The sequence below is a fragment of the Paramisgurnus dabryanus genome, chromosome 20 (genome assembly GCF_030506205.2).
Source record: "Paramisgurnus dabryanus chromosome 20, PD_genome_1.1, whole genome shotgun sequence".
NCBI lineage: Eukaryota > Metazoa > Chordata > Actinopteri > Cypriniformes > Cobitidae > Paramisgurnus > Paramisgurnus dabryanus.
The window spans coordinates 9,350,328-9,377,323 of NC_133356.1; the positions used below are offsets into that span (position 1 = coordinate 9,350,328).

At 35.2% G+C, this 26,996-nt stretch overlaps 2 protein-coding genes across 5 annotated transcripts in view; both read right to left on the reverse strand.

The window, feature by feature from the left end:
• Positions 1–7,033: 7,033 nt before the first annotated feature.
• Positions 7,034–26,996, reverse strand: part of kndc1 (kinase non-catalytic C-lobe domain containing 1) — a 56,749-nt gene continuing 36,786 nt past the window's right edge. For 2 of the 4 annotated variants that reach the window (XM_065296266.1, XM_065296265.1), the window contains 9 exons: positions 25,999–26,146; positions 25,735–25,911; positions 25,356–25,547; positions 24,320–24,402; positions 23,761–23,899; positions 23,077–23,199; positions 22,676–22,735; positions 21,495–21,652; positions 16,623–18,619 (listed from right to left, as the gene is read on the reverse strand). In XM_065296266.1, the coding sequence (XP_065152338.1) occupies positions 18,388–18,619; positions 21,495–21,652; positions 22,676–22,735; positions 23,077–23,199; positions 23,761–23,899; positions 24,320–24,402; positions 25,356–25,547; positions 25,735–25,911; positions 25,999–26,146 (1,312 nt within the window). In that variant the 3' untranslated portion in view covers positions 16,623–18,387. Of the gene's footprint in view, positions 7,651–16,622; positions 18,620–21,494; positions 21,653–22,675; positions 22,736–23,076; positions 23,200–23,760; positions 23,900–24,319; positions 24,403–25,355; positions 25,548–25,734; positions 25,912–25,998; positions 26,147–26,996 lie in introns of those variants that run through there. The other 2 variants (XR_010546992.2, XR_010546991.2) reach the window with 2 other exon arrangements.
• LOC135787542 (homeobox protein vent1-like) lies at positions 12,881–15,465 on the reverse strand. Its single transcript, XM_065297509.2, has 3 exons — positions 14,178–15,465; positions 13,849–14,078; positions 12,881–13,735 (listed from the first exon to the last, which is right to left on the reverse strand). Exons 1-3 carry the CDS (start codon positions 14,440–14,442, stop codon positions 13,493–13,495), a joined length of 738 nt encoding a protein of 245 aa, XP_065153581.1. The 5' UTR covers positions 14,443–15,465; the 3' UTR covers positions 12,881–13,492.

Here is a 26,996-nt window from a genome sequence, read left to right on the forward strand (position 1 = left end):
TCCGATATTGAATAAAACATAATGAAGTTTTCTGTAATCTGTCATTTTTAATGTAAATTACTTTTAATGTGTTACTTTATTATTAATACAGCAACGGTTTACCATGGTTGAAAAATAACAACAAATTAATTAAATTAAGACACACATTTGAGAGAAAGTATGTCTATAAACAGAGCGCAGCATGGAGCGCAGCAGTAAAGGAGGCAACCAACATGGCCGCCACGACAAGTAATGACGTCACGACGCCCAAGCCCTATTCCTGCAGTTTTGCTGTTTGAACAGGATTTAATCAATGCTATATTATGTCAATGATATTGTAACTTTGGATGCTGTTTCCTGATGTGCATGAGTCTTGAATTTATCTCACCTCAGGTTATGATGTTTGCATGACTTCAGTGTAGTAAAAAAGAAAAGTTGCGTTTATAAAAAAAATCACATACACACAACATACGCATTCGCATAGACACACGAATAAATCCGCTAGGTATTATGCATATCAGGCCAGTAGATGGCGATGTTTCCTTGTAGAAAATGAACGCGCATGCGTCCAAACATACATATTCTTCTCAGAGTAAACAATCAAGATGGAGAAAGCATCCAGCAGTTAATTTGTTTAAGACGGATGATGAGGTAGGTTTATTACTACACACGACTAAAGCAACAACGTTTTGTAAACTTTGTTGAAGAAGCGTTAATAAACTCAGTATCTTCTTGAGCAGTACAAACGCGCACACATGCCTACAGACGAACTGTCACATGCGCATGACGTCACTGTTATTACAGTTTCGTGTTTACGGATCAGAGACAAGAAGTCATCGTTATCAAAAACTTCCACTTTAAAACCCATCTTCAAAACTTTGCATTTTCATGACCACAAAACGCCGTTGTCGTGTAAACGAACAGACAAACCACATAAAAACTTTCACGTTCATGGTTGAAATAGTGTAAAAGTCTCTGACAGTCAGACACATCAGTTTTGCATTTATTCAAGCTGTTTCCAAATACAGCTTTCTTCAGTTCCTAAAAGCCTTTACTGCACAAAAATATCATAATTAATATGCTAAATAAATATGTTGTTTTGGTCTGATGAGAGCAGACAAAAGTCAGGTGTTCTCAGAGGACATCCTGAGGGCCGACTCAGAGGGACCCCTGCATCCACACTGACTTTGAAGTGGTAATTCAGTCCAGGACCTGAGGGAAAACTTCAAATTGAAATATCTTTGACAAGGCCTGACAGGTTTAGAGGGTTGTGCTGTACCTGCAGCTAAAGAGAGAGAGAGAGAGAGATTTCTCTTTGCACCAATAAACATGAAACTCTTCCTGTTCAGAGACAGTTATTTAAACATACATACATACATTTTATTCAGTACAACAATTTAAACAGTAATGTGAAGAATATGATTTTTTTTCATTATAGAAAACAAAATACACAGAAATGATAAATAATCAGCTTCATGAGCAACAGTAGACACATGATTGTGTAAATGTCACCTCTCTTCACATAAATAGATGCTAACGTGTTTAAAGCTAAAAACACAGACTTTGCACTACATTGTGACTGTAATACACACACAGTCGTGCAGTCCTGTGGCCCAGATCTGTCCGTCAGTTTACTGGCTGATGCTGATGGCTGTTAAAAATGAGTTTTGGGACCCTCAGTCTCCAGGTGTTTGACAACACACAGTGAGTTTGACCTCAGGTTACCTCTGAATCAGTGCACCTATATTATATTAATAAGCACACGTGAATCACAGTTCACACTAAAATGACGTCTGCCAGAAAGTCACACAGGAAATCTGAAAATTTCAATCATATTAATCAGCTATTTATAAGTGAACAGCAGAGAAACCTCTGATCTGAATGATCTTTACAAGCAGTGTTATATTAGTAACGTGTGTGTCTGAAGTGTTTTTTTATAATTTAGAGAATTGATGTCAATAATAATAATAATCAGTCTTAGTGTAGCAGTATCATAACGTAAGGTATTGTTGTGTTTGTTTATCTATTATTTCCAGTATGAACGAGTAAAGGTGAAGGATGCGAGGATGCAGATTTCTGTAGGTAATGAAGTGTTGAATCATTGAAGGGGTCAGGGGGGCTTTTAGTGAAATCTGTCAACATGAAAATAGTCCCAATGACTCTATAAAGTTATAGCATGACTGCAAAATACTCAACAACTCAAATCAAACACATGTTGACAGACATCCACAAAAACAAGTTATCAACCATCGAAAGCTGCCATGAGGAACAAACATAACCTTGAGGGAATGAAGATATCGCTGTCACAGACAAAACGGAGCATATGTCTCTACAAAATCTTCTGAATGTGAGTTTGTGAGAGTTATGTGATCTTTAATAAAAAAAAATACAATAGCTGAACCTCAAATATTTTAGTTTGAATGACTGGATGATGTGAAGAAAGAGGTGCAGATTTCTTAAAACAATTTCTTAAGTTATTTCAAGACCAAATGGTCCAACATAAATGCTTTATTTTTGTCAGCTCCTTTTAATTATCCTGAGGTATTTTAAGAGAAAAATCTGAGACAAAGTTGATAAATGAACATGAGAGCTTTGTTCATCCAAAGCTTTGAAACAGTAACCACTAAACAATAACAACAGTTTCTCTCTGTGACAGAAAGATAAAGATAAGGGAGGGAGAAATATGAAACTGATATTTTTAGACACAAATTAAAGCAGTTTAATGATAGATGAAAAGTGGGTGCTGTGCTGTTTTTGCGTCTGTTGACTTGAGACGGCAGTATTTATTGCAAAGCTACAAAAAGCCACCAGTCTTGCTGTGCTCTACACATTTGTTATGTTGTGAAATCTGGCAAAACACTATAGCAGAATAACACAAACACACAGAGAGAAAGAGTTTTGAGGTTTAACAAGCACTTTATTGCTCAATAAAATTAACATCACATTACATCATAACCAAATATGCAGAGATTTCTCAATGAATAAATAAGCAATACATCTTTAAAATTGTAAAGACACAAGAATATCCTCATAAACTGTAGACATAATTTACCTTATTAAAACACCAAAGAACATCACATACTTGTACGTTTATTAAAAGCAAATTCATTTTTTTAGTGTTCCCAAACATGTGATTCTCGTGAAATTAGACTTATGAGGTGTCAAGAAACATTTTGATTAAAAAATGTAAATGCAAAGTAAGAGTATCAAAATAAGAAGCATACAGTTACAAACATCTCTTCATGTACTATTTTACACATGATTTCTAATGACATCATACAAACCAATTTTTTTCACATTTAAAGGGAAAATTTTCCATTATGGCAACGTGTCCATGACTGGATTTGGGTTCTTTGACATGGAAATATTTATAATGAAAAAATCTTAAAAATAAAAAGCTTCAGTGCATGTTATACTATAAACATTTACAGTAAAGAAACATGTGGTATTTGGTGATCATTGGTAAATGTAGAGACAATAATAAGGAATATAAATGTGTCCAAGACCAATTTTCTCATCCTCCACAACAATTTTTAATCATTGTTTAAGCCCTCATGAACTAACATTTTCAAAGAAATTTGTTGTAAGGGACATAATTGACTGTGACACTCAAGATGGCTACCAGGTAAGCAGTTTATTCCTTTTTTTTTTCTACGGATAAAAGTTGAAATTTTGTTTGTCATAGTACCTAGACAACTTTTTAGTTCTCATTACCAAAACATGAGTTTGTAAATGCATATATTTTTGATAATGATCATCTAAAAAATGTAAATAATATAGGAAATATTTTTTAAATCCTCTAAAATAATGGTTATAGTAAGTTCAGACCATAATCTTACACCGCAAAAAAATTATATTCAAGAAAAAAAATTCTAGGTATTTTTGTCTTGTTTTCAGTAAAAATATCTAAAAATTCTTAAATTAAGATGCTTTTTCTTGATGAGCAAAACGACCCAAGAAAATAAGTCTAGTTTTTTAGACCAAAAATATCAAATTTAAGTGATGTTGTGCATAAAACAAGCAAAAAATCCGCCAATGGGTTGAGCAAAAAATCTTAAAATTTTTTCTTACAACACTAAATTTAAGAAAAATCTAAGAAAAATTGGCTAACCCCATTGGCAAATTTTTTTTGCTTGTTTTATGCACAAAATCACTTAAATTTGATATTTTTGGTCTAAAAACTAGACTTATTTTCTTGGGTCGTTTTGCTCAACAAGAAAAAGCATCTTAATTTAAGAATTTTTAGAAAAAAAAATTGAAAGCAAGACAAAAATACTAAGAATTTTTTTCTTGAAAATCATTTTTTGCAGTGTATATGTGCAAAAAAAAAAAAAAATGGCTTCAAGGGCTTTTTAAAAAAATCTGATGCTGGACACCTAAGTCTGGATTTCGTGAGAATCACCCAAACATCAAAACATTATGCAGTATCAGTTATAGCAAGCTGTGTGAGATAGAGAGATCAATAAGTCATATTAGTGTTTACTTTAAAGTGGAAATTATTGGCTTAAATTTTGCTCAGTATTTGCCTATTTTAAGATTTACATAATTTCTTTTATTTGTTGCAGTGAATACATTTGAGAAGTGCCTTCCAAGCTCAGATTCCACATAACACACATTCCCTCTAAAGTAGACATTAAACCTCAGCAACAGTAAATACATCACTGCACTGTGATAAACAATATTTACAGATCCTATATAATAATCCTATATAATTATATACTATAAAATCCTTCAGCTGTAATGTATGAAAGCCAAGACCTGGGTCAAACAACACTCAAATATGCCCTCGTATTTCTCCCTGTTCAGCTGAGCTTTGTGCTGACCTTGACATGCCTGAATACTTTCTGTATGTGTGTGTTTGTGTGTGTGTGTGTTCTCATTCCCCTCCAAGAGGCCTTGCTCGGGTCCTTGAGACTGTTGAATCATGGGAGACGGAGCCTTTCTGCACTGGGAGAGTCATAGACCCTGAAAGATAAGAAACATTACAGCCATCAGAGAACAAACTGTCCCAACATCTCTCTTTCTCCCTGCTGACTCTGACGTCCACGCTGTAGATAGTCGACCATCTGCACAGAGCGGACAACACCTCGCGTTGTGACGGGCACCCGTGCCAACCAATGCCAGTCTCTCATTTCTCAAACTTTACAATGTGTTTTGTTTTTGTGCTAAACTCGGCAGAAAAGCAAAGATTACAGGAATCAAATGAGGAGGAGGGCCGAGTGATGAGATTCACTGAAAACAGTTACTGTGTCTTCCCTAAACATCTTCAAGGTCTTGACTGAGGAATAAAATCCCAGGAGGAAGAGTTTGCAGTCAGGAGATCTGGGGTCTAGGAGTTTGGTAAGTCTCTCTCTCGTTCTTATGTTCTGGATTTCTTTTTATAAGAGCTGGAAGAAAGATCTGTAATGTTTATGAGATTTTATTTATAATACATGCATTTTACTTTTATATTCTTTTTTTTATAACCAGTTAGTTTTGAAAACATTTACAAGATTTATTATTAAATGCTTTGAATAAGGTTTGACAACAAATACAACTTGTTTAATCAAAACAAAAAATGTTTTAATTATTTTTGGATTAGCTTAAAGTGAATGAAAGGCAGCCAACATTTGTGTTATTTCATAGTTTAAAAATGCATAATTAAAATATTGTTTTGTTACTATAAATAGTAATAAGTCAATGCGCTTAAATGTTTGAAAGATTATGTTTGATGGCAAATGTTGACTTTACTGATGGTTTTTACTCTGTTTCTGTCTCATAGTCTCAATCCACCGAGGTCTCGTTGCTGATCGTTCAGTCTCAACTCGCTTTTCCTTTTTCCTATGCATATACTTCTTTGAGATGTAGCATTAAAGAGGCATACGGCATGGGAAAATGGGGCTGCAGAGGTATTTCACCTGTGTCCAAAACCGCGGAAGAATCTCAACCCACCGCATGAACTTCAGCGCTCGACAGATTTCATTAAAACTAACGATGCTGAAACCCTCAGGAATGTTGTTTAATCTTCAGTTTCACATGCAAAATAAAAGTCAATGCACTCCACTGACTCATTTAATTGAATAAAGTCGCTTTATTAGAAAAATCTTGAAGTGTGTTTTGTCTTATTTTCTGCTTTATTCACAGATACAGTCTTCACTAGCATTACATTTTAATAAAAAAATCTGGGTTTTAAGAGTGGTAATTGTTTCATACTTTAGTTGTATGTACTAAAAGTGTATGCACTACGGTTCAAAGACTTTTAAACACTTAATCATTCTTTATTTATATTTTATAATAATAATAGTAAAATAATAATTAAAATAAATTAAAATAATTAAAATAAATTAAAATATTAATAATATTTTAAAATAATAATAGTTCACTTATTTAATAGTTCACTTATTAAAACTAAACTGTGAGGAAAAACAGTCAAAGAAATTATCCCAAGCTGTAACTGGGCCGGGACCCTTTAAAAAGGACCTAATGTGTATTGTTTTTACCTGAGATAAGTTGATTTATCTTAAAAAATCAAGTTGAATATGGTTAATTTTGTTTACATTTTTAACATAAAAATATGTTTTTAATGCATTTTTTTTAACAGTATTGCTATATTTACTAACACATACCTTTGAGGTATTAATATCCACTCTTTAGATGCAAAGAGTGACAGCTAGGGACCAGTTTTATCCATTTCTTTTGTCTTTCTATCAAGAAGTGTCTTGAGGTCTTAACTTGAGTTTTTAAAGGGATAGTTCACCTTAAAATAAAGATTCTGTCATCATTTACTCATCCTCATGTTGTTCTAAACCTGTATGAATTTCTTTTTTCTGATGAACACAAAAGAAGATATTTTGAGAAATGATGGTAAACATACAGCAGATAGTGACCATTGACTTCTATAAAAGGAAAAAAAAATTTGAAGTACTGTGATAAATGATGAAGAAAATATTTTGATAAATTATGGTAAGCACACAGTTGATGGTACCCATTAAATTCCATCATATTTTTTAATTCCTACTATGGAAGTCAATGGTCACTTACTGCTGTGTGTTATAATTTCTCAAAATATCTTCTTTTGTGTTCATCAGAAAAAAAGAAATTCATACAGGTTTAGAACAACATGAGGATGAGTAAATGAAGAGGAACTATCCCTTTACGCAATATTAAAAAAGTTTACATCTATTTTGGACTCAAGCTGGCTGTTTTTTCTTCATTATTCTCAAGTCTTCTGTTTCAAAAATATTTTTTTCTAATGAAAACAATTTTACATGTTTGAAGTTTGTCTACAAAGCAAACTTCAAACATGTAAAAATACACCTTCAGATTAATTTTTTTTTTAAATCATGATGAGAAACATATTTCAAGCATTCCATTACTTTTGAAGAGTACTGGATGTATAAACTATAAAGGTAATCATCTTTGGTAATATAAAGCAATTTTACCCTGCCAATAATTTTACTTGAAAACTTGAATGTGATAAATTGACTTAAGCATTCACTCTAATAAAGGACTCTTCAGTTTTCCATGCAGTCAAGTAGAAAATAAGTTTGTCTAACACAGTAAAAAGATGATAGATGAAGATCTCATTCAGGTATCATGGGAGGAGGCCTGAGAAAATCATTACATCAAATGAACGACAGCAAGTGCCCACTCACAGCATCTCAATCCCTCCAGTCCTCATTACTGCAGCTGCTGGAGATAAGAGGAACATTTTAGACAACTGTGCTCCTCACTGACAGACATTGAAGATGATCTGATGATCAACATCACAGTAATACAGAGGAGTGAGCTCAGAACAAAGAAAATACAAATCCTCTCACGTAATGAATTTTGTAAGGTTAAAAAGCTAAAAAAAATAAATGTATCTGCAAGCAAAATAAAGCACAATCATACTACAATAAAGGTTATTGGATCACATTCCCACAGAAAACAAATACAGAATAAAAGCATCTTTAAATAAAAGCATCTCATGTAAAAATGTTAGTTTAATGTTCACTACAGATGTGTGAGGAGAACTGGCCCCATACAGCACATGTTTGGGCATTTTTAAGAGGGACTTTTATAGAGTTTGTACATTATGTTCAGTTGTAATGTCAGTCTCCTGCATTATGATGTTCATCAGTTTCAAACATGAACTACATGACTGTGTTCACACAACAACACCATACAGCGCCATTGCCACAATGATTTCACCTTAGTCATTGAAGCAATCACATCAATAAACACATACTAATAAACAATACATGTGTACACTGCATCACTGTCATCAATGCATTATGCAAATATAGATTAACTTTAAACCAATATCTTGATTTGATGATCATCTAGTTCACACATTTTTAGAAAGTTGAGCTAAACTCATATGATAGGCGCACACTGCCCTCTAGTGGCCATCAACAAAAACACGCACAGAATAACACACTCTCTATTACGCACGCGCGCGCACGCACGCACACACACGTACACACGTGATTTTTCTAACCTCATCATCTGAACTAAATCAAACTGACGTTTCAGAGAAAACAAAGTTGCGTTTTGTGCTAAAGAGGGCTAAAAAAATCAAAACATAGAACTAATGATTTAATTATTTAGGTTTTTCTTTTTTAGTAGATTGACATGATGTTTTTGACATTACCAGATAACTTAAATTAATTTAATCAAAACTAATACATTTATGTTGAGTATATACAGCCAATAATCTATACAAACATTTAACTCTTTATCTTTATCTTATTTTAAGTTTAGGCTTAGCCCACATGATTCAAGTGTATTTTACGTTGGTGCAAAACTACATAGGTTATGTAAAATAAGTAAATTAATTAAGACTTTTTAAAATGCAAAGTAAAATAAACAAAATGTATTTTCTTAATAAATAAACACGAAATAAGCAAAGCAACATGTCACTTTGAGTTGTGTGTGTTTAACGTTTTTGTTGACTCACATTGACTCTGCAGTGAATTGTTTTGATCAGATTTTTTTCGATGTCTCCTCAGATTCTCGCAGACTTCGTGGCGCCAGCGTTTCGCGCCTCAAACTGTGGGTGTGAACTTTTCCATTCAAACTCAATTGGGTTCCGTGGATCTCAATCATCTGGTCGTTACAGAAGCTTTGATGTTTGTTGAAAGTGTTAATGGCCCTAGAGCTTTCTGTCTGCGTGCATAAACCCACACGAGACCAAACGAGATCTCACATCCAGGCCTATATCCGACGACAAATTACGCTGCATCATATTTTGGAACTGGGGAGATTATAAACGTCTCATAAATTGCATATAACTAGCATGTCGTTGTTAAAGAGTCGTGCAATATATACGCCAAAGTCCAATTTTGCTAAGACAGTCCTTCCACATCACTTAATGCATCTTGTCGTGTCATATTATGAATTATTCTTAACATTATCGCTTGGGATTTGGGTTAGAACAACTTTGTTACATTTCAGACACCCTAGACTCCAATTCTTACCCCAATTTACACGTGCATGGCTTTAAAAAAAGAGAGAAAAATTGAGAAACCTATAATGACATCCTAACCCAAATCCCAAATACAACCTCAATCCAAAGCCACAATAGTTTATAAATAGACAAAAGAGAAACCAATATTTAAAATGACACAAAAGATGGTGGTATTAAGTGAACGGAAATGTCTGACGTATGCACATATTTGGCGCATGTATTGCACGTACTTTTCCGCTGCCTGCTATTTATATTCATTTGATGAGAGTGGGTTTTAAACATATCAAACTCAGATTAATTGGCTTTCTGTTATAAAACAGTGAAACATTCGCTAATCCACTGAATATCACTATTATGATTAAGTGGCCATTAAAAATACCAAGTTGCCTAAATAGACCATAACACATAGCCTATACATATAATAATAATAGCTTTAATATCTTCATACTGAAACAAATCTTTGTCGCATTTAAGACCATTTACTGTTATTATAAAGATATGGGTCTGATATGGGGGTATTGGCCTTTGATAATCTCAAGTGGGCAATTTATCCCAAAGAATGTAGCCAATAAAACATAAATAAATATGAACAAAAAGGCCTGATATCGAGACAGTATTAGATAAAAGACAATATTTATTTATGTACATTCATATACACTTTCTGACTATACATAGTAGACTACAGTGCTTCTGTATTTTACTTCTTAAACCCCGTTTTAGGAGTGTGATTATATTACATCTAGATTCTAGATTACACGTGTCAATGATAAACAGTTTGATCATGTATTATTTCATAAGTCTCTTCAAAGGTAACAGGGAGTGAACAGCATCGGCTGATGTTGTACAGGCATCCCCTGAATGTACACGTGAGGCGCGCGCTGTCCGCTCATGGCGTGGTGCTGAAATGACGTCATCGGCGGCAGAAGAGTCGGAACAAAATATTGAGCAGCACGCATGTCTTGAACTTCCCGCTTCAACTTCATACGTCTATTCTGAAACCATGTTTTCACCTAAAAAATAAACACAAACATTTTGGAATAAATATCAACAACCAAATTCGTCTTTTTACAAAACGCATGCATACGTTTCAGACGGTGTTTGGCGCCGTAACTTTCATTGTACTTAAAAATAGGCTACCGCTTTATTAATGAAAAATTATACATAATAAACTGAATTTACAATAATACAATATTTGAAAAGTGTTCACACAAGTGTCTCTCACATAGACTCACACATACCTGAGTTTCAGATAGACGCAGCTTTTCTGCGATTTTTCGTCTTTGGGTTGCACCGAGATATTTGTGTTTGTTGAATGTCTTCTCTAGACAAGAGATCTGTTCGGTTGTGAACTTGGTTCTGAGGCGACGGTGCGGTCCAGTTTCCCCTTCACTTTCATCACCGCTCTCAGACGCAGATGTGTAGCCACAACTATCTAATATGATTAAAAGATACAGTTAGATACAAATCTAGATATTAAAAGTTTTAGTGTTGGATACAACAGTGAGAGGTATACTTACTTGTAGGGGAAGATGGGATCTTGTCTCCTTTAACACTGCAGTCTTCTTCTCCAACCATTTTCAATATTTTTTGAGATGCTTTGGGAACATCCATGAGGGACTCCGAATCACGAACTCTTGGAAATACGCAGGGTTTGTGCGTGTAAGCATCTTTGTCCTGGTCCAGCTGTTGAGCATGGTAACTCTGGGACAGCCACTCCACAGTGAAGTTCTTGGACATGATGTTTCCTTTCAGTAGAGGATCACTAAAAATATTTTGAGCAGCTGTAGTCCCTTGACTTTATGTAGGGGTTGTTTCGCTCATTTGCATGAGTAAAGGTTCAAGCGGAATGATAACTATTTCATGGGCGCTGTAATTGAAGTTAATAGATGTTGCAATTGGGCTGTTCACACGTTTACTGTAGACTACTTGTGATATCCAGGCGCCAGTGAGTCTGAGCACCTCGTGTTCATCTCAAGTACCCGAGAACAGATGAATAATCATCTACATCATTCACAATGATACGATCATCTGACGGTATCGTTCACTCAAGACAAGACATGATCCATTGTCTGATAATCCCAAGATTAAAGACTACTGTTTATTTGGGTGGATTACTGTTTTACTTACAGTGAGATTATGTCTTGATCCCCATATAGTTCAGTCTTTCCAATCTATATTGTTCTGTTATGGACTTTGAGAGTTTATTTCCTCGTGGTTGTGGAATATTATCCTGTTGCATGTGTTATCTATTAAACTTTTTTTTTAGATGAGCTTGGTTTGAGACCCATAAACACCGCACCATGGTAACAGTGTAGAGCGCACAGAAGTCAAAAGCTGCAGGAAAATTGACATGAATAACAATTTATCTGCGCAAAAGTTTAATGTTTTCTCTGGTGCCCCGGGACTTTATCTCTTTCGAAAACGCAGGCATATAAATGCATTCAGATTATTTTGTATATAAATTGCGCATTTCCTGCAATGTAACGCCAAGCACAATATTTTAACAATAGGATGCGCACATGTATTCGGGGACAAACACTGCACTATAGTTGAGAATTGCACGATCATAAAATTATAAACTGTAGTGCAATAAAAAAAATTTGCTCTTGCAAATAAAATCATGACCGAAGCACAACCAGAGACGCATACATAAGTGACCCTAAGTTTTTTTACACTATTATAAAATAAAAAATGTACAGTTCTGGTGATCGATTTTGTTAAATGATCAGAAGTCAATTGCGTCGACTGGCTCTCCATATGCAGCTCCACTTCATGTTAATGTTATCATGGGCCTTTATGATGTAAACAGGTGATCAACACTGTATCCCTTCCATTGTATGGAGACGCACACAAATCTCAGACATACTGGAGCCTGTCTGTTGGGATTATGTGAAGAGTGTAAACTCATCAATGGGCGACTTAATTAGGACTAATTGTTGACCATGATCTGCTCGTTAAATGTCGTTTGAAGTGTCGCAGCAGAGACAAACAGAAAGAGTTAAACGCGCATATGAAAGCGCAGTATGAGACTGCGGATCAATGACTTCTGCGGGTTTGTTTAGAGTTCCTCTGGCGCCCACATTTGATTTGAATGAGACTCAACCAATCCAGCAAAACCACCAAAACCTTCAATTCTTAAATGTTCGCAGTGACCGTTTTAGTAGGACCATATTAGCATAAAAACCTTTTTTTTATGCTATTACATTAAGGATTCGTCGAATCAGCTATTGAATGATTTCTAAAGTTATCTTTGGTTGAAGCACACTGTAACTTTGTCAGGTTACTTTTTAAGTAGAAATAAACTCTAAAGTTTCTTTTTATACTTTTCTCAACGGGAATTATTTGCCATTTCAATCTCTTGAAAACTCACGAGGTGATTAGATTCATAATAAAATATTCACTAGATTAATGATTTCTGAATAATATCGTTGTAAGAATAAAATCTTAATATATCAATGATTATAACTCCATTATAACGCTTTATTGCACGTTTTTAAATGTCAGCTGAAATTGTGATTTTTAATTTAATTTTTGCAATGATAAAATTGATCAGTAATGATAAGTGGTCATTGCAACATATGTTTTTAATTTAACTTAAGTTAAGCAATTTCATCTTTTTTTTAATTAATATATAGGCTAAAAAGTCAAAATCTAAAATAGTAACTTTAAATAACTTATGATTATACTCAAAAATAAAGGGCAGCTAAATATCTTTATTTATTTTTATTTTATAAATGTGATGTAATAAGGTTCTCAAAACACAAGATCCCCTAAATAAAACATTATCTTTTTTTTCAAAGGAAATTGATTAAGATAAAATGTCTTTGAACAGCTGGTGTTATCTAGAGACTTCAAATGTGATCAGCTTCAAACTTTAACCTCTCACAGTTCAACTTGAACAACATAAGACCAGAAAGCAAACTTGCAATAAAACATACTTTATTTCTGACAATAAATAAACTCTTCTTTTAATCATTTTTAAAATTAAACATTTTTACTTTACTGTATTTAATACAAAGCATAACTGTACATATATTGCACACCAAATGTGATGTAAGTGTTTTAATTTATGGGAAAAGTCTTTCAGTAGTAATGCTGGCCAGGCATCATGAGATGATGATGATGGTGAGGAAGAATGATGTGTTGAGCGCTGCTCATTTGATGCATCAAGGTTTGTGGAGGAAAGGGAAGTCGTTGTCTGTCGTGATAGTGATATTGAACCGGCAGAAGCATTTGTGGCACAGCTGGAAACTGAAAACAATCCGCCTGCATCTCCTGCACTTCACGCTTTAACTTCATCCGACGGTTTTGGAACCAGGTTCTGACCTATAAAAAACAAAGAAACTCACAGTTAAAATATGTTTGAAAAATAAAATGTTTAACACAAATTACAAGTTTGTAAGCTGCTTTGGATAAAAGTGAGTGAAGACGTGTCTCACCTGTGTTTCAGATAGACTGAGCTTTAGCGCAGTTTTAATTCTCTCCCCTGCGTCCAGGTATTTGTGTTTGTTGAAGATTTTCTCAAGCTTGTCGATCTGATCTGGAGTGAATTTGGTTCTGATTCGGCGCGCCACGGCCTCTTTTTCCAGGTCGTGTCCATCAACAGATGCGCATTCAGACGCGGCCGTTTCGCTTTCATATCCAGATGAGTATTCGCTATTTTCTGAAACTGAACATAAAAATAAAGAGTTAAAACACAGTCCAACTTTATCTATTTAGTGCACATCAGAAAGTAAAGCAAGACGCATTGTGTTGTTAAGATACTTACAGCTTGGAGACGAACAGGTTCTTGGCGCAACTGAGACCTCTTTCTCCTTTGGTACGCTTGTGTCTTCTTGTTTTTGCTGCTGGACTTTAGCTGTGACTTTTGGTTTGGCCTGTAAGTAAACCTTGTCGTAAGAAGTTGGAGGTCTTGGTTGAGCCAAACAGGGCATGTGAGGCCTGAGGCGCTTTTTCTCTGGTTCTGAATCTTCCTGAGGCGCTGAGTCGTGAAAGCTTTGAGCGAGCCAGTCCACAGAAAAGTTCTTCACCATGATTGCTGCTGTCTGAGTAAAAGCAAGCGTGTCTTATCCGAGTACAATCCAAGACTGTGTGTCAGGCCTTCAGAGTGAGCTTCCTATATATAGCGCGTCCCAGGATCACATTAACATATGCATGGCGCGTTAACGCCCGATCGATTCTCAATCATTAGGCCTAATGGGTCGTTATTGAAGTCTTTACATATCCTGTGATTGTGTGAAGAACTGGCGCCAGCTTGTCTGTGAGAACCTCTGTCTCATCCAGGTGTCTGCATCCTCTCCAAACAAAGACGCAGCGTCAGAACAACTGGATGCATGGCGCGGTTATGTTTAAAATGCACGGGGAAACTCAAAATGCTAGAAAAACGAGTAAAACTGTAATGTTCAAGCAAACTCTTATCTTAAATATGCAACATGTCAGAAAATAAATAAATACTCTATAATTTTTTATAAATTATATTTCAACCATCAATCAACTTTTCGTGTCATGTGATTTGTATTTTTTAAGTTCACAGTGCTAAACTAGGCCTACAAATGTTGACTTCAGATTAAAACAAGACATTATTTTGCGTTTTGTTACGCATTAAGGTTGATCACATTGTTAATTTTGATGATTGATAAAGTTAAATATCCAGCAACCAAAATATTGTAGAAGTTTACCGTTTTTATGTGGCGTCGTTGAGTTATGTGGAGTAAATACTCATTCAATACCAAAAGTGAAATGCTTGGTTGATTTTGCATAAAGACAATGGTGATGGTGAATGTAGCTCAAATGGTTTTTGTATGAACACTGAATCCTGATGACCTGGGGAGCCGCTGGCGCCGCAGACGCGTCAATCACACAAGCGTTTGGTGCGCAGATCAAAGGGATTACAGTAGCAACACAATTAACTCTCAATGAACAACAGTTAAAATGCAAATTTACACCCGGACACCCGAATACAGACTCATGAAAAGACCCATGAGACATCACCAAAATGAAAAACTTTAGAAAACTACACACTTTTACATTTTACTTAAAATATAAAACACACAAAACAAAACTCTTGTTTATATTCCAAATATTGTAAAGTAGTATTTCTGAATGTTTTATAGCCAGGAGGGGTATTTAATAAAATCATACGTTTTAATATTGATCGCATTGAGTTAATTTGAGGTTTGATGTGATTTATTTATTGCAGATAAATAAGAAATGTGAGGAATGGCTCTTCAGAAGTTAATCAGGATTTTATGTTATCTCTTTGTGCTTGAATCTCTGCGGATAAGAGATTCAAAGGATCGTTTAGGTGGACAATGAGGATCACTGCATGTTTATCGCTGATCTATAGTTCAGGAGGACTAGAGCTCTTTCACTGACGATTAAAGTCTTTATTTCAAGCGCTTTGATCCTGTCACGAGACAATGAAGTGATTCCGCGTTCGCGTCGCCTCCGACGGCGCGTGTTTCCTCACCTCCACTGACAACTCTGAAACAAATTGCGAAGCTCAAACGCTCATTACTGAACTTGTGTGAAATATCATGACTTCAAGGAACACTGTAAAATGATGGGATCAATAAAAATCACAATTTCATTTTGCTTAAAAGCTACAGCAACATATCAGTAAGTTGAATGATTTAGAAATGTATAGCTAATTTGATTGTATTAAAAAAATTAAAGGCAGCGAGGAACAGAGGTTTAGAGGTGAAAGCCTTTCATGTATTTTATTGTATGAGAGGAGACAGGGGCTAGTTGTCACAGTGACCTTATGCCTATCTCAGTAAATGCAAGTTAAAAGTTTAGTTTATCTGGTTATCTAGTTGAAAGCTTTTTAGATTATAGTCATTTTTAGCTTCTAAAATTCTAATACCATCATATTTTGGGAAAAAGCAGGACAATAAATGCACATGCATACATCAAAGAGTCTAATATGTGCCTACCTATTAATCAAAAGTTTAGGTTTTCACAGTTCGACTGGGACAATTTATTGCATGTGTTTTAAATATCATACATTCATTTGCTTTAGTGTGTTTCAGTATTGATTGTATAAATGGCATAATGTGACAACATGCCCCATAGCAGTCAATGTGTGATCAACTTATAAGTAATTAGTTTTTCAAGCAATATAGAGTGAAACTTTCAATATTTTTGTAAACAAGAGGTTTTGTGTCTATATACATCTTTTTAAATTCTACCCTGAGATCTTGCCCCAAGAATAGACGTTGTAAAAAGTTTTGTTTATTTTTGCTCTCCCAACACAATTAATTCCAGAGATAGCCAATGCAGGATCAATGTAGTAGTACACACAAACAAGTGAAGTGATACGAACAATAAAGTGCATTTATATGTAATATAAGCTTTACAAATAAAACAGGAGCATAAATATCCGTGGTATGAATTAAAAAGACAACATTTACTTACTTTTGAATGAAAAGAATCAGAATAAAGCGCTGCATGTAACAAGCTGACTAATATGACTCTTAGACATTTATCATGTCCACCTATTTAATTATCATTAAGTAAATTCAATAGAACTGTATTATGAAATGTTTCATCATGTCTCCTTATAAAGTCTTGTTGAATAGGTTTTGTATGAAAATATTTATAATGACTGAATTAATGTAGCTACATTAGTAAGAATCACACTGTAAAAAAATGCAGCATGAAGTTAAAACAACTTGGTTTTGCAAGTCAATTCAACCTAATATTTAAAGTTTTGGCTTGTGACATAACTTATAAAATCAAGTTGAAATTGTTTAACTTATATTTTTATGTTACTTAAAAAAATTATGTTGATTTGACAAAAATGCTGCTTGTTTTTTTTTACAGTGTCCAGATGGTTTCTCTATCAAATGTTTTTTTAAAAACAGTAACTTTTCATTTTAAAGTGCTCTGTAAGAGTGAAAATACTGAGATTGTTAAAATTATTTTATCCATAATGAACTTAATGCAAGAATATCACAATGTGCTACAATTAGATGAAAATGTGCAAAAAATTAAGTTTAATCTATTTGTTAAAAAATGATACATTTCTCTCTACTCTGAATGCTAAGCAGTGGCGGCTCGTGACTGCTGATCCAAGGGGCGCTAATTCAAAATATGTGTTCTGAGTGTCATGTGTGTTGCTTGCGTTTTCAAAATATATGTGTGTGTTGGGTCATGTTTGCCATGTGCATCACGTGTTTTGTTAAAATAAGTGCCTGCCACAAACGCGTCAAAACTGTTTATGATAAAAGAGATGCTCACGTTCACAAAATACACGCAAGACACTCCCTTAACACTAAACTCTGATTACGCATGAGATTATGCGAGTATCTGGCAAACGCAGGCGTCTCTTTTATCATTAACCCTTTAGACGCGTCTGCAGCAGGCACTTATTTTGACAAGACACAGGATCTCTTGACGCGCAGAACACATATTTTGAATTAAGGAACCACACACATGATGGGCTACATGCATGTTGTGACGAACTTCGCATCGAGCGCCACAGACTCATCACAGGGTCACGTCAAAAATATGTAAAACATAATTCCTAAATCTGAACAATTATCAATATATAATCTATATAATCGGAATGCTTTATTTGGTCATGTAGCTGTTAGAAAACACAAAAATGCTTAGTTCCTCTCAAGAAAATAGTCTATTACACACAAACATTGACTGAGGCTGCTTACAGAAGTGTGTTTATCTCACACAGTGACTGCTGATGACATACACACATCCTCTTAAAGAGAGTTTCAACTAAACAAGAGAAAGATAAACGACTCCTTTACCTACAGTTTTCACTTCCTTTGGCATTCATGGAAAAACAACCACATCCTCCATGACCGCAACCCTCAGCACGTTCCTCAGCAGCCTCAGTGAGCTCAGTTCTCCCCTCACACCACAGCAGGGTTCAGATTGATGCTGACAGCATCTTCACCTCTGTACCTCTGGAGATGCGAGTTCACATCTGTGCTGTCTCTTTGGAGGACACTGTTCAGTCACTGAAACGATGCTTTGACCCTTCGCAGCGTGTCGTGGATCCTGCGGCCGTGGCGATCGATGGCCGTCTGGTTAAAGTTGGCGTCGTTGTCGGAAGCGAGGAGCGGGACGTCACATTTGCCAAGTCGTGCGATGCGTCCCCGCAGGTATGACTGGAGCTCGAGGTCAGGGGGGTAGGAATACAGATGCTCTTGAAACGCATGGACTTGACTGACCACACGTGCAATGTTCCTGTGATGAGAGAAAAGCAGGGCCGTCGATAACACAACACGTGTCTTGATTCCAGAAACTTTAATAAGAAACTATAACTTCAGTTATAACATATCTGTAATTTTAGTAAAAAATCATAGTCAAATTGCTTAGAAACAAGCCAAACTATCTTATGCATGTAACACAGACACTAAAGTACAAATACACTGTGAGAAAATTGGTCACTGGGGCGGTACACCTTTGCACCTAAAGTTTGTGTACCAAAAAGTGCATATTAGTACCTAAAAAATAAATTTTGATACAAAATGTATAGATATCTGTATGAATTCCTTATGATACATATTACATCCTTTTTAACCCTTATAAGCCTCGATACATTAGAGTCCCATGGGGGTAAAAATGACCCCAGAAATTAAAAGAGTGATTAAAAAAATATACAATGATTAAAAAAATTTTTGTTTACTTCCCATCTATACATTAATGCTGTGTTTTGGGAGATAGGAAGTACCTTTGTACCTGTTTTCCACTAACTTCCTCAACTACACCTTTAGCTTGCCTGCAAAATATCAATTTTTTTATGAAAAATTCACATTAATTATGATCTAAATTTGATGTTGAATTCGGCCATCTGGTGTTTAGAAAAAAATAGAAAAGAATTACAGTTTAGAAAATAAATAATTTCGACCAGCAGAGGGCAATAGAGACCCATTCATTTCACTGGATGTGGCCAACTGCTTACATCACTACTTTAGTGATAATTTTTGTGAATTTATGTATATACAAACATTAAAAATAACATTAAAAATAAATATTATTTCAAACAGTATATTTTTGGACAAAAAAAATTATCTTTTTGAATTTTTTTTGTGTTTTGTCTGTTTGAATTTTTGTCTGTTTTCACAAAATGCCACAGAAACTTGACTAAATGTAAGTATGTGTGTGTGTGTGTTTGTGTGACTTTGTCTTTCTGTGTGTGTCTGTGTCTTTGTTTGCGCGCATGTCTGTGTGAGTTTGTGTGACTTTGTCTTTTTTGACAAACATAAAGAAAAACTTTTTTTTGCATTTCCCAATCATTTTCAATTGGGATCATTTTTACTCCCAAGAGCCTCTTTTGGTAATTTTTTTTAAACATCTTTAGAAGGACTGAATAAAGAACAATTTTTTATATGAATATTGACAGATAGTCTAGAAAAGTCACAAAATCTTATTCCACTGAAATGAAGGGAACCATGTTTTTGTAACTAAAGAAAAGTGGCTTGGGGTAAGATTGACACCAAGGGACTTATAAGGGTTAAAGGAATTCCATTTTCTTAAAAGAAAAATCCAGATAATTTATTCACCACCATGTCATCCAAAATGTTGATGTCTTTCTTTGTTCAGTCGAGAATAAATTTTTTGAGGAAAACATTGCAGGATTTTTCTCATTTTAATGGACTTTAATAGAGTCCAACATTTAATACTAAACTCAACACTTAACATTTTTTTTCAACGGAGTTTCAAAGGACTATAAACTATCCCCAACGAGGCATAAGGGTCTTATCTAGCGAAACGATTGTCATTTTTGACAAAAAAAAAAAAAAAAAATGCTCTTTTAAACCACAACTTTTCGTCTAGGTCCGGTCCAGCGTGACCTAACATAAATGCTTAGTGACGTAGGGAGGTCACGTGTTACATATATAAAACGCACATTTGCGGACCATTGTAAACAATAAACTGACACAAAGACATTAATTAGTATCAGTTGACATACAACAATGTAGGAAAGGTCCTCTTTCAACACACTTGTAAACACTGGGGCGGAGTTTCGCGTTCGTCCTCTGTGACCTCTTGACTTCATGACGTATCGCGTGGGGTCACGCTGGCGCATCACGACCGGATCTAGACGAGAAGTTGTGGTTTAAAAGTGGATATTTTTTATTTTTTTGTCAAAAATGACAATCGTTTCGCTAGATAAGACCCTTATGCCTCGTTTGGGATCGTTTAGAGTCCTTTGAAACTCCGTTGAAAAAAACTGTTAAATGTTGAGTTAAGTATTAAATGTTGGGCTCTATTAAAGTCCATTAAAAATGAGAAAAATCCTGCAATGTTTTCCTCAAAAAACATAATTTCTTCTCGACTGAACAAAGAAAGACATCAACATTTTGGATGACATGGTGGTGAGTAAATTATCTGGATTTTTCTTTTAAGAAAATGGACTATTCCTTTAAGGGATACTGTACTGTGACAGCTTTAGAGTTTGTTCATATGATTTAAAAAAGCTATGAGCAACAGAAAAAAAGTGCTGGATTTAATAAACATCTTCTGTATGATCTTAAAATATAAAGCCATAGTCAATGGTCTCTAAAATTGGCCTCACAATCATAAATATAATGTTATAGTACAAAAGTACTTCTGTGTGTTTAACATCTGTATAAAATCCAGTGTGATCAGACTAAATTTAAAAAATATGGCTCCTCCTCCTATTTAAATGTGCATGACCTGATTAACTGTGCTATAAGCTACAGATGTACAACAACCAGCTGTGTGTCCACTCCTGAGGGCATCTACGACCCAGAAATCTGCCTACAACAGAAGCTCTACGGGCCACTGGAACAGACCCAAGTCCCCCGGCAAACCTCTTCCAATCATTACCATCTGCTCCACCCAACACGCACACACCCACAGACACGCTAAAGCACCATGTACGCATACCAGCTTAAAGAAACACCAGCTGCATCATTACCAACACATCTGACTCTCCCTCACCTTTAACCCATACAGCTGTCACACCGTGTCTGTATGACAACAGAATTTGGGCTGTGCATGTATTATAGTAGTATAGTATAATAATAATGTCTTAAATCTGTCTGGAGATCAGTTGCATTAATGGACACATGTTTTACTGTGAATCTATGACCTCAGTTTGGTCCACTTGTATGATCCACTGGTGGTGGTGAAGGCTCCGATCTCCAGCTGTTGAAGATGCAGGGCAAGGATTTGTGCAGCAGGTAGTGTTGGTCGTACGCTCATTCGCTGTCCCTCCATCAAACACAGATTATCGCTCTTCAGAAAGACCTACAACACGTTAAACACAGATTGTATCTCACTGCTACTCACATTTATGCATCATATCAAACTTAAACTGATGTTAGTCTTTGCCCTTAGCTTCTAAAATGTTGATCGAATAAACCTTTAGCAGATATATGCATTGAAAAATGATCAAACTGTTCATGGGGCGTAAGCTGTACAGAGTAAAAATCAGGGTTCCCACAACTTAGTTAACGTCAAATTTAAGGACCTTTCAAGGACTTTTCAGGTCCAATACCCTCAAATTCAAGGACTAAATGTGGGGACACATTTCAAGTGAGAGCAAGGTTATCTTTTAAGATACATTGTTTCAGTTCCCTTTCGAGGGAATTTGCGCTGCGTCACTGCGGTGACACTTTGGGGACGCCTCCAGGGGTAAATGCGTCTTTATATGTATATCAAATTCAACCAATGGTGAGGCTTAACGACAAAGACACGGTGATGTGGGAGCCAGGAAGTATATCGCTATCTGAAATATTGCCAAAGACGGCGTTACAGGGAAGCAGGAAGTATGGCAAGGGAGACGCAGCGTCTCGTTCCCTTCTCAGGGAACAACAGTTACATACGTAACCCGAGACGTTTTCATGTGTCAAACACAACTAAAAAAGCATTTTGGTATGAATCAACATTCGCATACAGAAGATATAAGCATTTAAAGAGAACAGTGTAGCATGTGTGCTTAAAACGCTAGAAATTTTATGATATTATCCTAAACTACACAGGGAATAATATGGATTTTTTTTTCCAGAAAACTTCTTGCATAAAATAGATTCAAGCACTTTCAATTACTGAATCTATGTATGTATATTTTTAAAAAATTCCCAGGGCCTTGAATTATTTCCCCCAGATTCACAAGCTTTCAAGAAATTTCAAGGACCCGTGGGAACCCTGAAGAATATACACTGAAAAAAATGAATCATTCAATTTACTAAATTTGTTTTGTGAATGTTGAGTGACTTTTTCACATCAAAATAAACACAGAAATAATAATGAATGATGGTTCAGTGTCACCTGCACAGCTCGAAGCTCCTCCAAAATCCCACAAACCTTTCCAGAGAGAGACTTCCAGCCCTAAACATTCAAAAGCAACAGAAGAAGAAACTATAATAATAACTAATTAAGATGGTAATAATCATGGCCTTGTTAAACTCATTTCACATGCAATTTCATTTCACGCTAAATATAATGAATATTGTTTTGTTTTCACACTAAATAAAGAAGGCAGACAGATAATAATAAACTTTTTATGCTTTTAAAATAGAGTTAATATTAAATGTGTTAAAACTGATCCGTAATTAACATTCCAGCAGCTGGAGCTGACAGATAAGATAAAACAAATATAGTTTATTTTTATGAAGTTATGACTCACAATGAATGAATTATCACTTATAAATGCATGCGTTTTTCCTTACCGGTAATTGTCTCACAATCACATTCTCCAGTCCTGACAAAATCTGCATAGCTGTGGCAAAGTTTCTTATTTCATAGCAAAACTTGCCAATGGCAAGAAATCGAGTGAGCAGAGCGGTCTGATCCTAAAAATACAAAAGTGACACGAGACACAGACTATGACCTGTTAACCTACAGTAACTTTCTGCTAAAACTTTATTTCAGATGAATAATTCATTTAAAGAGCACCTATTTCATTTCTAAAAAACAATGTTATTTTGTGTATTTGGTATAATACAATTTGTTCGTGTGGTTTATGGTTAAAAAAAACACATTATTTTCCACCTAACGTACATTTTCGTAGCTCCAGATTTCACTTTCTTCCTGAAATGCACGTATTTAAAAAGCTCTGTGTCCCTGATTGGCCAGCTAATCTGTATGTTTATCCGTTTGTTTGTTGTAGTCCAAGAAAATAAATTTACGTTGGAGATGATAACTCGCGTCATCGTTTACTTTGGGGTTTGTACCTTTTGCATATCGTTAACATGTGCTAATACACACTTACACACCAAATTAAATGTAAAATCATTAATCTGAAGTTGCTCTTTAAACGGTATGATATCGGGATAGAATGGCAACATATGGGAGGATCCCGGGAAAAACGTGAGGGTTGACAGGTATGCTACTGTTTTAAAATGCAGTATCACCTTGACTGAGTCACAGATAACCAGTTCAGCAGAAACCCAGTTAGAGACGCTGTCTGCGTAACTGATGAGTCTGTGAATGGCTCCGTCCTGAAGCGGTCCGTCCTGAACAAAAAGACTGCTGCCCTCTACAGACAAACACCTGACATAACCACATCACAGATTATAAGACTTTACAGCAAAGCATTTTGCAGACTACAGACAATATTTAAAGGCACACAAGGCAAGTCTGAGTATTATTTCTCTACTAGCTCCCCCTAGTGTCTGGGAGTAAATGCTTTCTATATATGAGACTTTACGAGACTGAAGGACACCGGGTCGGATACAGTGAACTTGCAAGTGGGGTATTCTTCCTACAGACGGTAGGGGCGGGCGAGAGAGTCTTCATTCATCATGTAATGAGTCATTTAACCATATACCGACTTACGAAGATGATTTATTAACATAGAAATGCTGCCTTGTGTCCCTTTAACTACTTCACTAAAATGAAAGAATATAATAGTGAAGAGGTTCACTTTCACAAAGAGTTTTTGTTTTAAAATTTCTGATGAATAAAACTCACCTGGAAATGTTTCCAGATTTCTCTGTCACTCCATGTGTTCTTGAGTTCAGAAAATGAACCGGATGACAATCCTGAAATATTTCCTATATAAATAACAATAAATGATAATAAAAGTAATGTTATTTGATGCATAAAATGTGATTTAGTCTCAAAATATACAAACAAAAAATTAAATGATCATGTGACTCCACCTAGAGTTAAAAGAAGAAATGACAGGAGAGACAGACAATGTCAACAATATGGCCTAAAGCAGGGGTCTTCAACTATTCTTCGAGGGCCAGATTTTAAAATTGTAAATATGATGCAGACCAAACTTTCCCCCCTTTTTTAACATTTATATATTTTTTACTTTGACCTATTATATATAAATATATATAATTATTATATATGTTATAACATATGTTGTTTTTGTTACTTTTTGTTATAGGTCATAAAAAAACATGCATTTTCAAACAAGATGCACACTTCTTATATCCAGTATTTTGCCTTTTAATTACTGAAAAACATTTATTTTTTAATATTTTAAAATAATTGCAATTTAACACTGCAAGAACAAAATTTTATGAACATTGCATAAAAAAGCGCAAGTGTAAATAATCAACAGAGCTCTTAAACTTCTTTTGTTTATAACTATTTAACTTTCATAAATTGTTACATTTCAAGTATTCATATAGCCAGTCTTTTCTTAATGACTAAAATTGCACTTCATGTTTTCTTTTTTAATATATTCAAGATTTATAGTCTAAACTTCCTTTCATTTGTCCATACATGCAAATACGACTGTCGGAGTTCGCTCCCTAGTGGCAGTCGTACTGAAGTTTCAGTTTAATCGTAAATCCGTGTCTGGACAAGAGCATGTCATCTACGTATGTATTTATACTTATTAATTTATTTATCAGTAATCACTCGTTTTACATAAAAATTATAATACATGACTTCTCCACACACCCACTTTTCAAACAAAACATTTCACAAAATTATTGGGTTAAAGATATCATAAACAATCTGATCAGACTGTGAATGTTAGTTCTGTTACCTGTTCGAGTAAAGTAAGCTGTTGTGCGGTGTGTATTGAAGTGTGCTGAGTCTGACTGAAGGTCAGTGTATCCTCTGATCTCGGTTCAGTCATTATAGAAGCGTAACAGGGTCGAGGGAGAGCTGCGGCGATGGAGAACATCTTTTCTTTAGATTGAGCTGTCTGACGATTCGCAATGCACCATTGAAAGTTCTGAGAAACATCAAAGGCATCACATTTTATCAGATAAACTAGCTTTCAAACACACTAGTTTTATCCAGATATTTTGGATAATTTAGTAAAATAATTACATTCTTAAACATCCCTTTTGAAAGTAGCCTTCCCAATACTTGTATGTAGGATATAATTTGAATAATAAATATTTAAAATATCTTCGGACCTTTCGAGCAGCATCGTCTATAGATGATTTTCGACATAGGGAGTTTGTTGAGCTCCATTCTTCTAAACTGCTGATGGAGGCGTCACCTACACATGACAGCCCATAGACACGCCTCTTCTTGGGCGTTGTCTGGAGTAAAGACAGCAAACTTTCACCTCGACTGTCAACAGGTGCTACCTGAGGATTCAATACACAGTTTATCAATGTAAATATACACGGTACCCTGAAGTGACGCAGGCATATACAGCAGATTGATTCGGTTACCTTAGAGGTCAGAAAACTATTGAGAGTGTGTAGAAGATTCGAGCTGGAGGTGAAGTCCATCAACTGAGCATCTCCAATCCAGAAGTGTAATAAATCTAGAGTACGCTGATGCACTTTTTTACAGTCTGATGACAGATCTTCATTTGATCTTATATGAACAGCACAATTACATAACATTTTAATTATTTATACAGGATGTACATTTTTAATTTTCATATTAAAGGAAAACACCACAGTTTTTTTATATTTTACTATGTTCTTACCTCAACTTAAACAAATTAATACATACACATCTTTTTTCAATGCGTGCACTTAATCTTTGTACAGCGTGTTGTGAATGTGTTAGCATTTAGCCTAGCCCCATTCATTCCTTAGGATCCAAACAGGGATGAATTTAGAAGCCACAAAACACTTCCATGTTTTCCCTATTTAAATTATGTAACAGTCTTAAAATAGGAAAAACATGGAAGTGTTTTGTGGCTTCTAAATTCATCCCTCTTTGGATCCTTAGAAATGAATGGGGCTAGGCTAAATGCTAACACATTCACCACGTGCTGTACAAAGATTAACTCTTTCCCCGCCATTGACGAGATTTTCCGTCTTTCCGCAATACCGCTATTATCCACCAGGTGGCGCCCTTCCGCAACTTTTTAAAACCGGAAGTATTGCTCTATGGCAAGCTGCTGCATGTCCGTGTCTGTTTTAAAGATCGCTCTGAATGGGATCTCTATGAAAAGTCCGTCACAAAAATGGAATTATCTCTGCTTTTGCTCAAAATATGGTGTTTTTGCAAAAACCTACCCATATTCAAAAGCTGATTGCAAAAGAACCACTAAAGGTAGGATGAAACGGTTTTTTTTGTTTGAAAGCAGAGGGTCTGTTCTTTCATTTGGTATATTGTATGTTTATATATTTAAAGAAGAACATTTTCTGGAAGGCATTAAACTTTGGTGAAAATCATGAAAAACGCTGGTGCTGGCTGGCAACTTTTTTTTAAA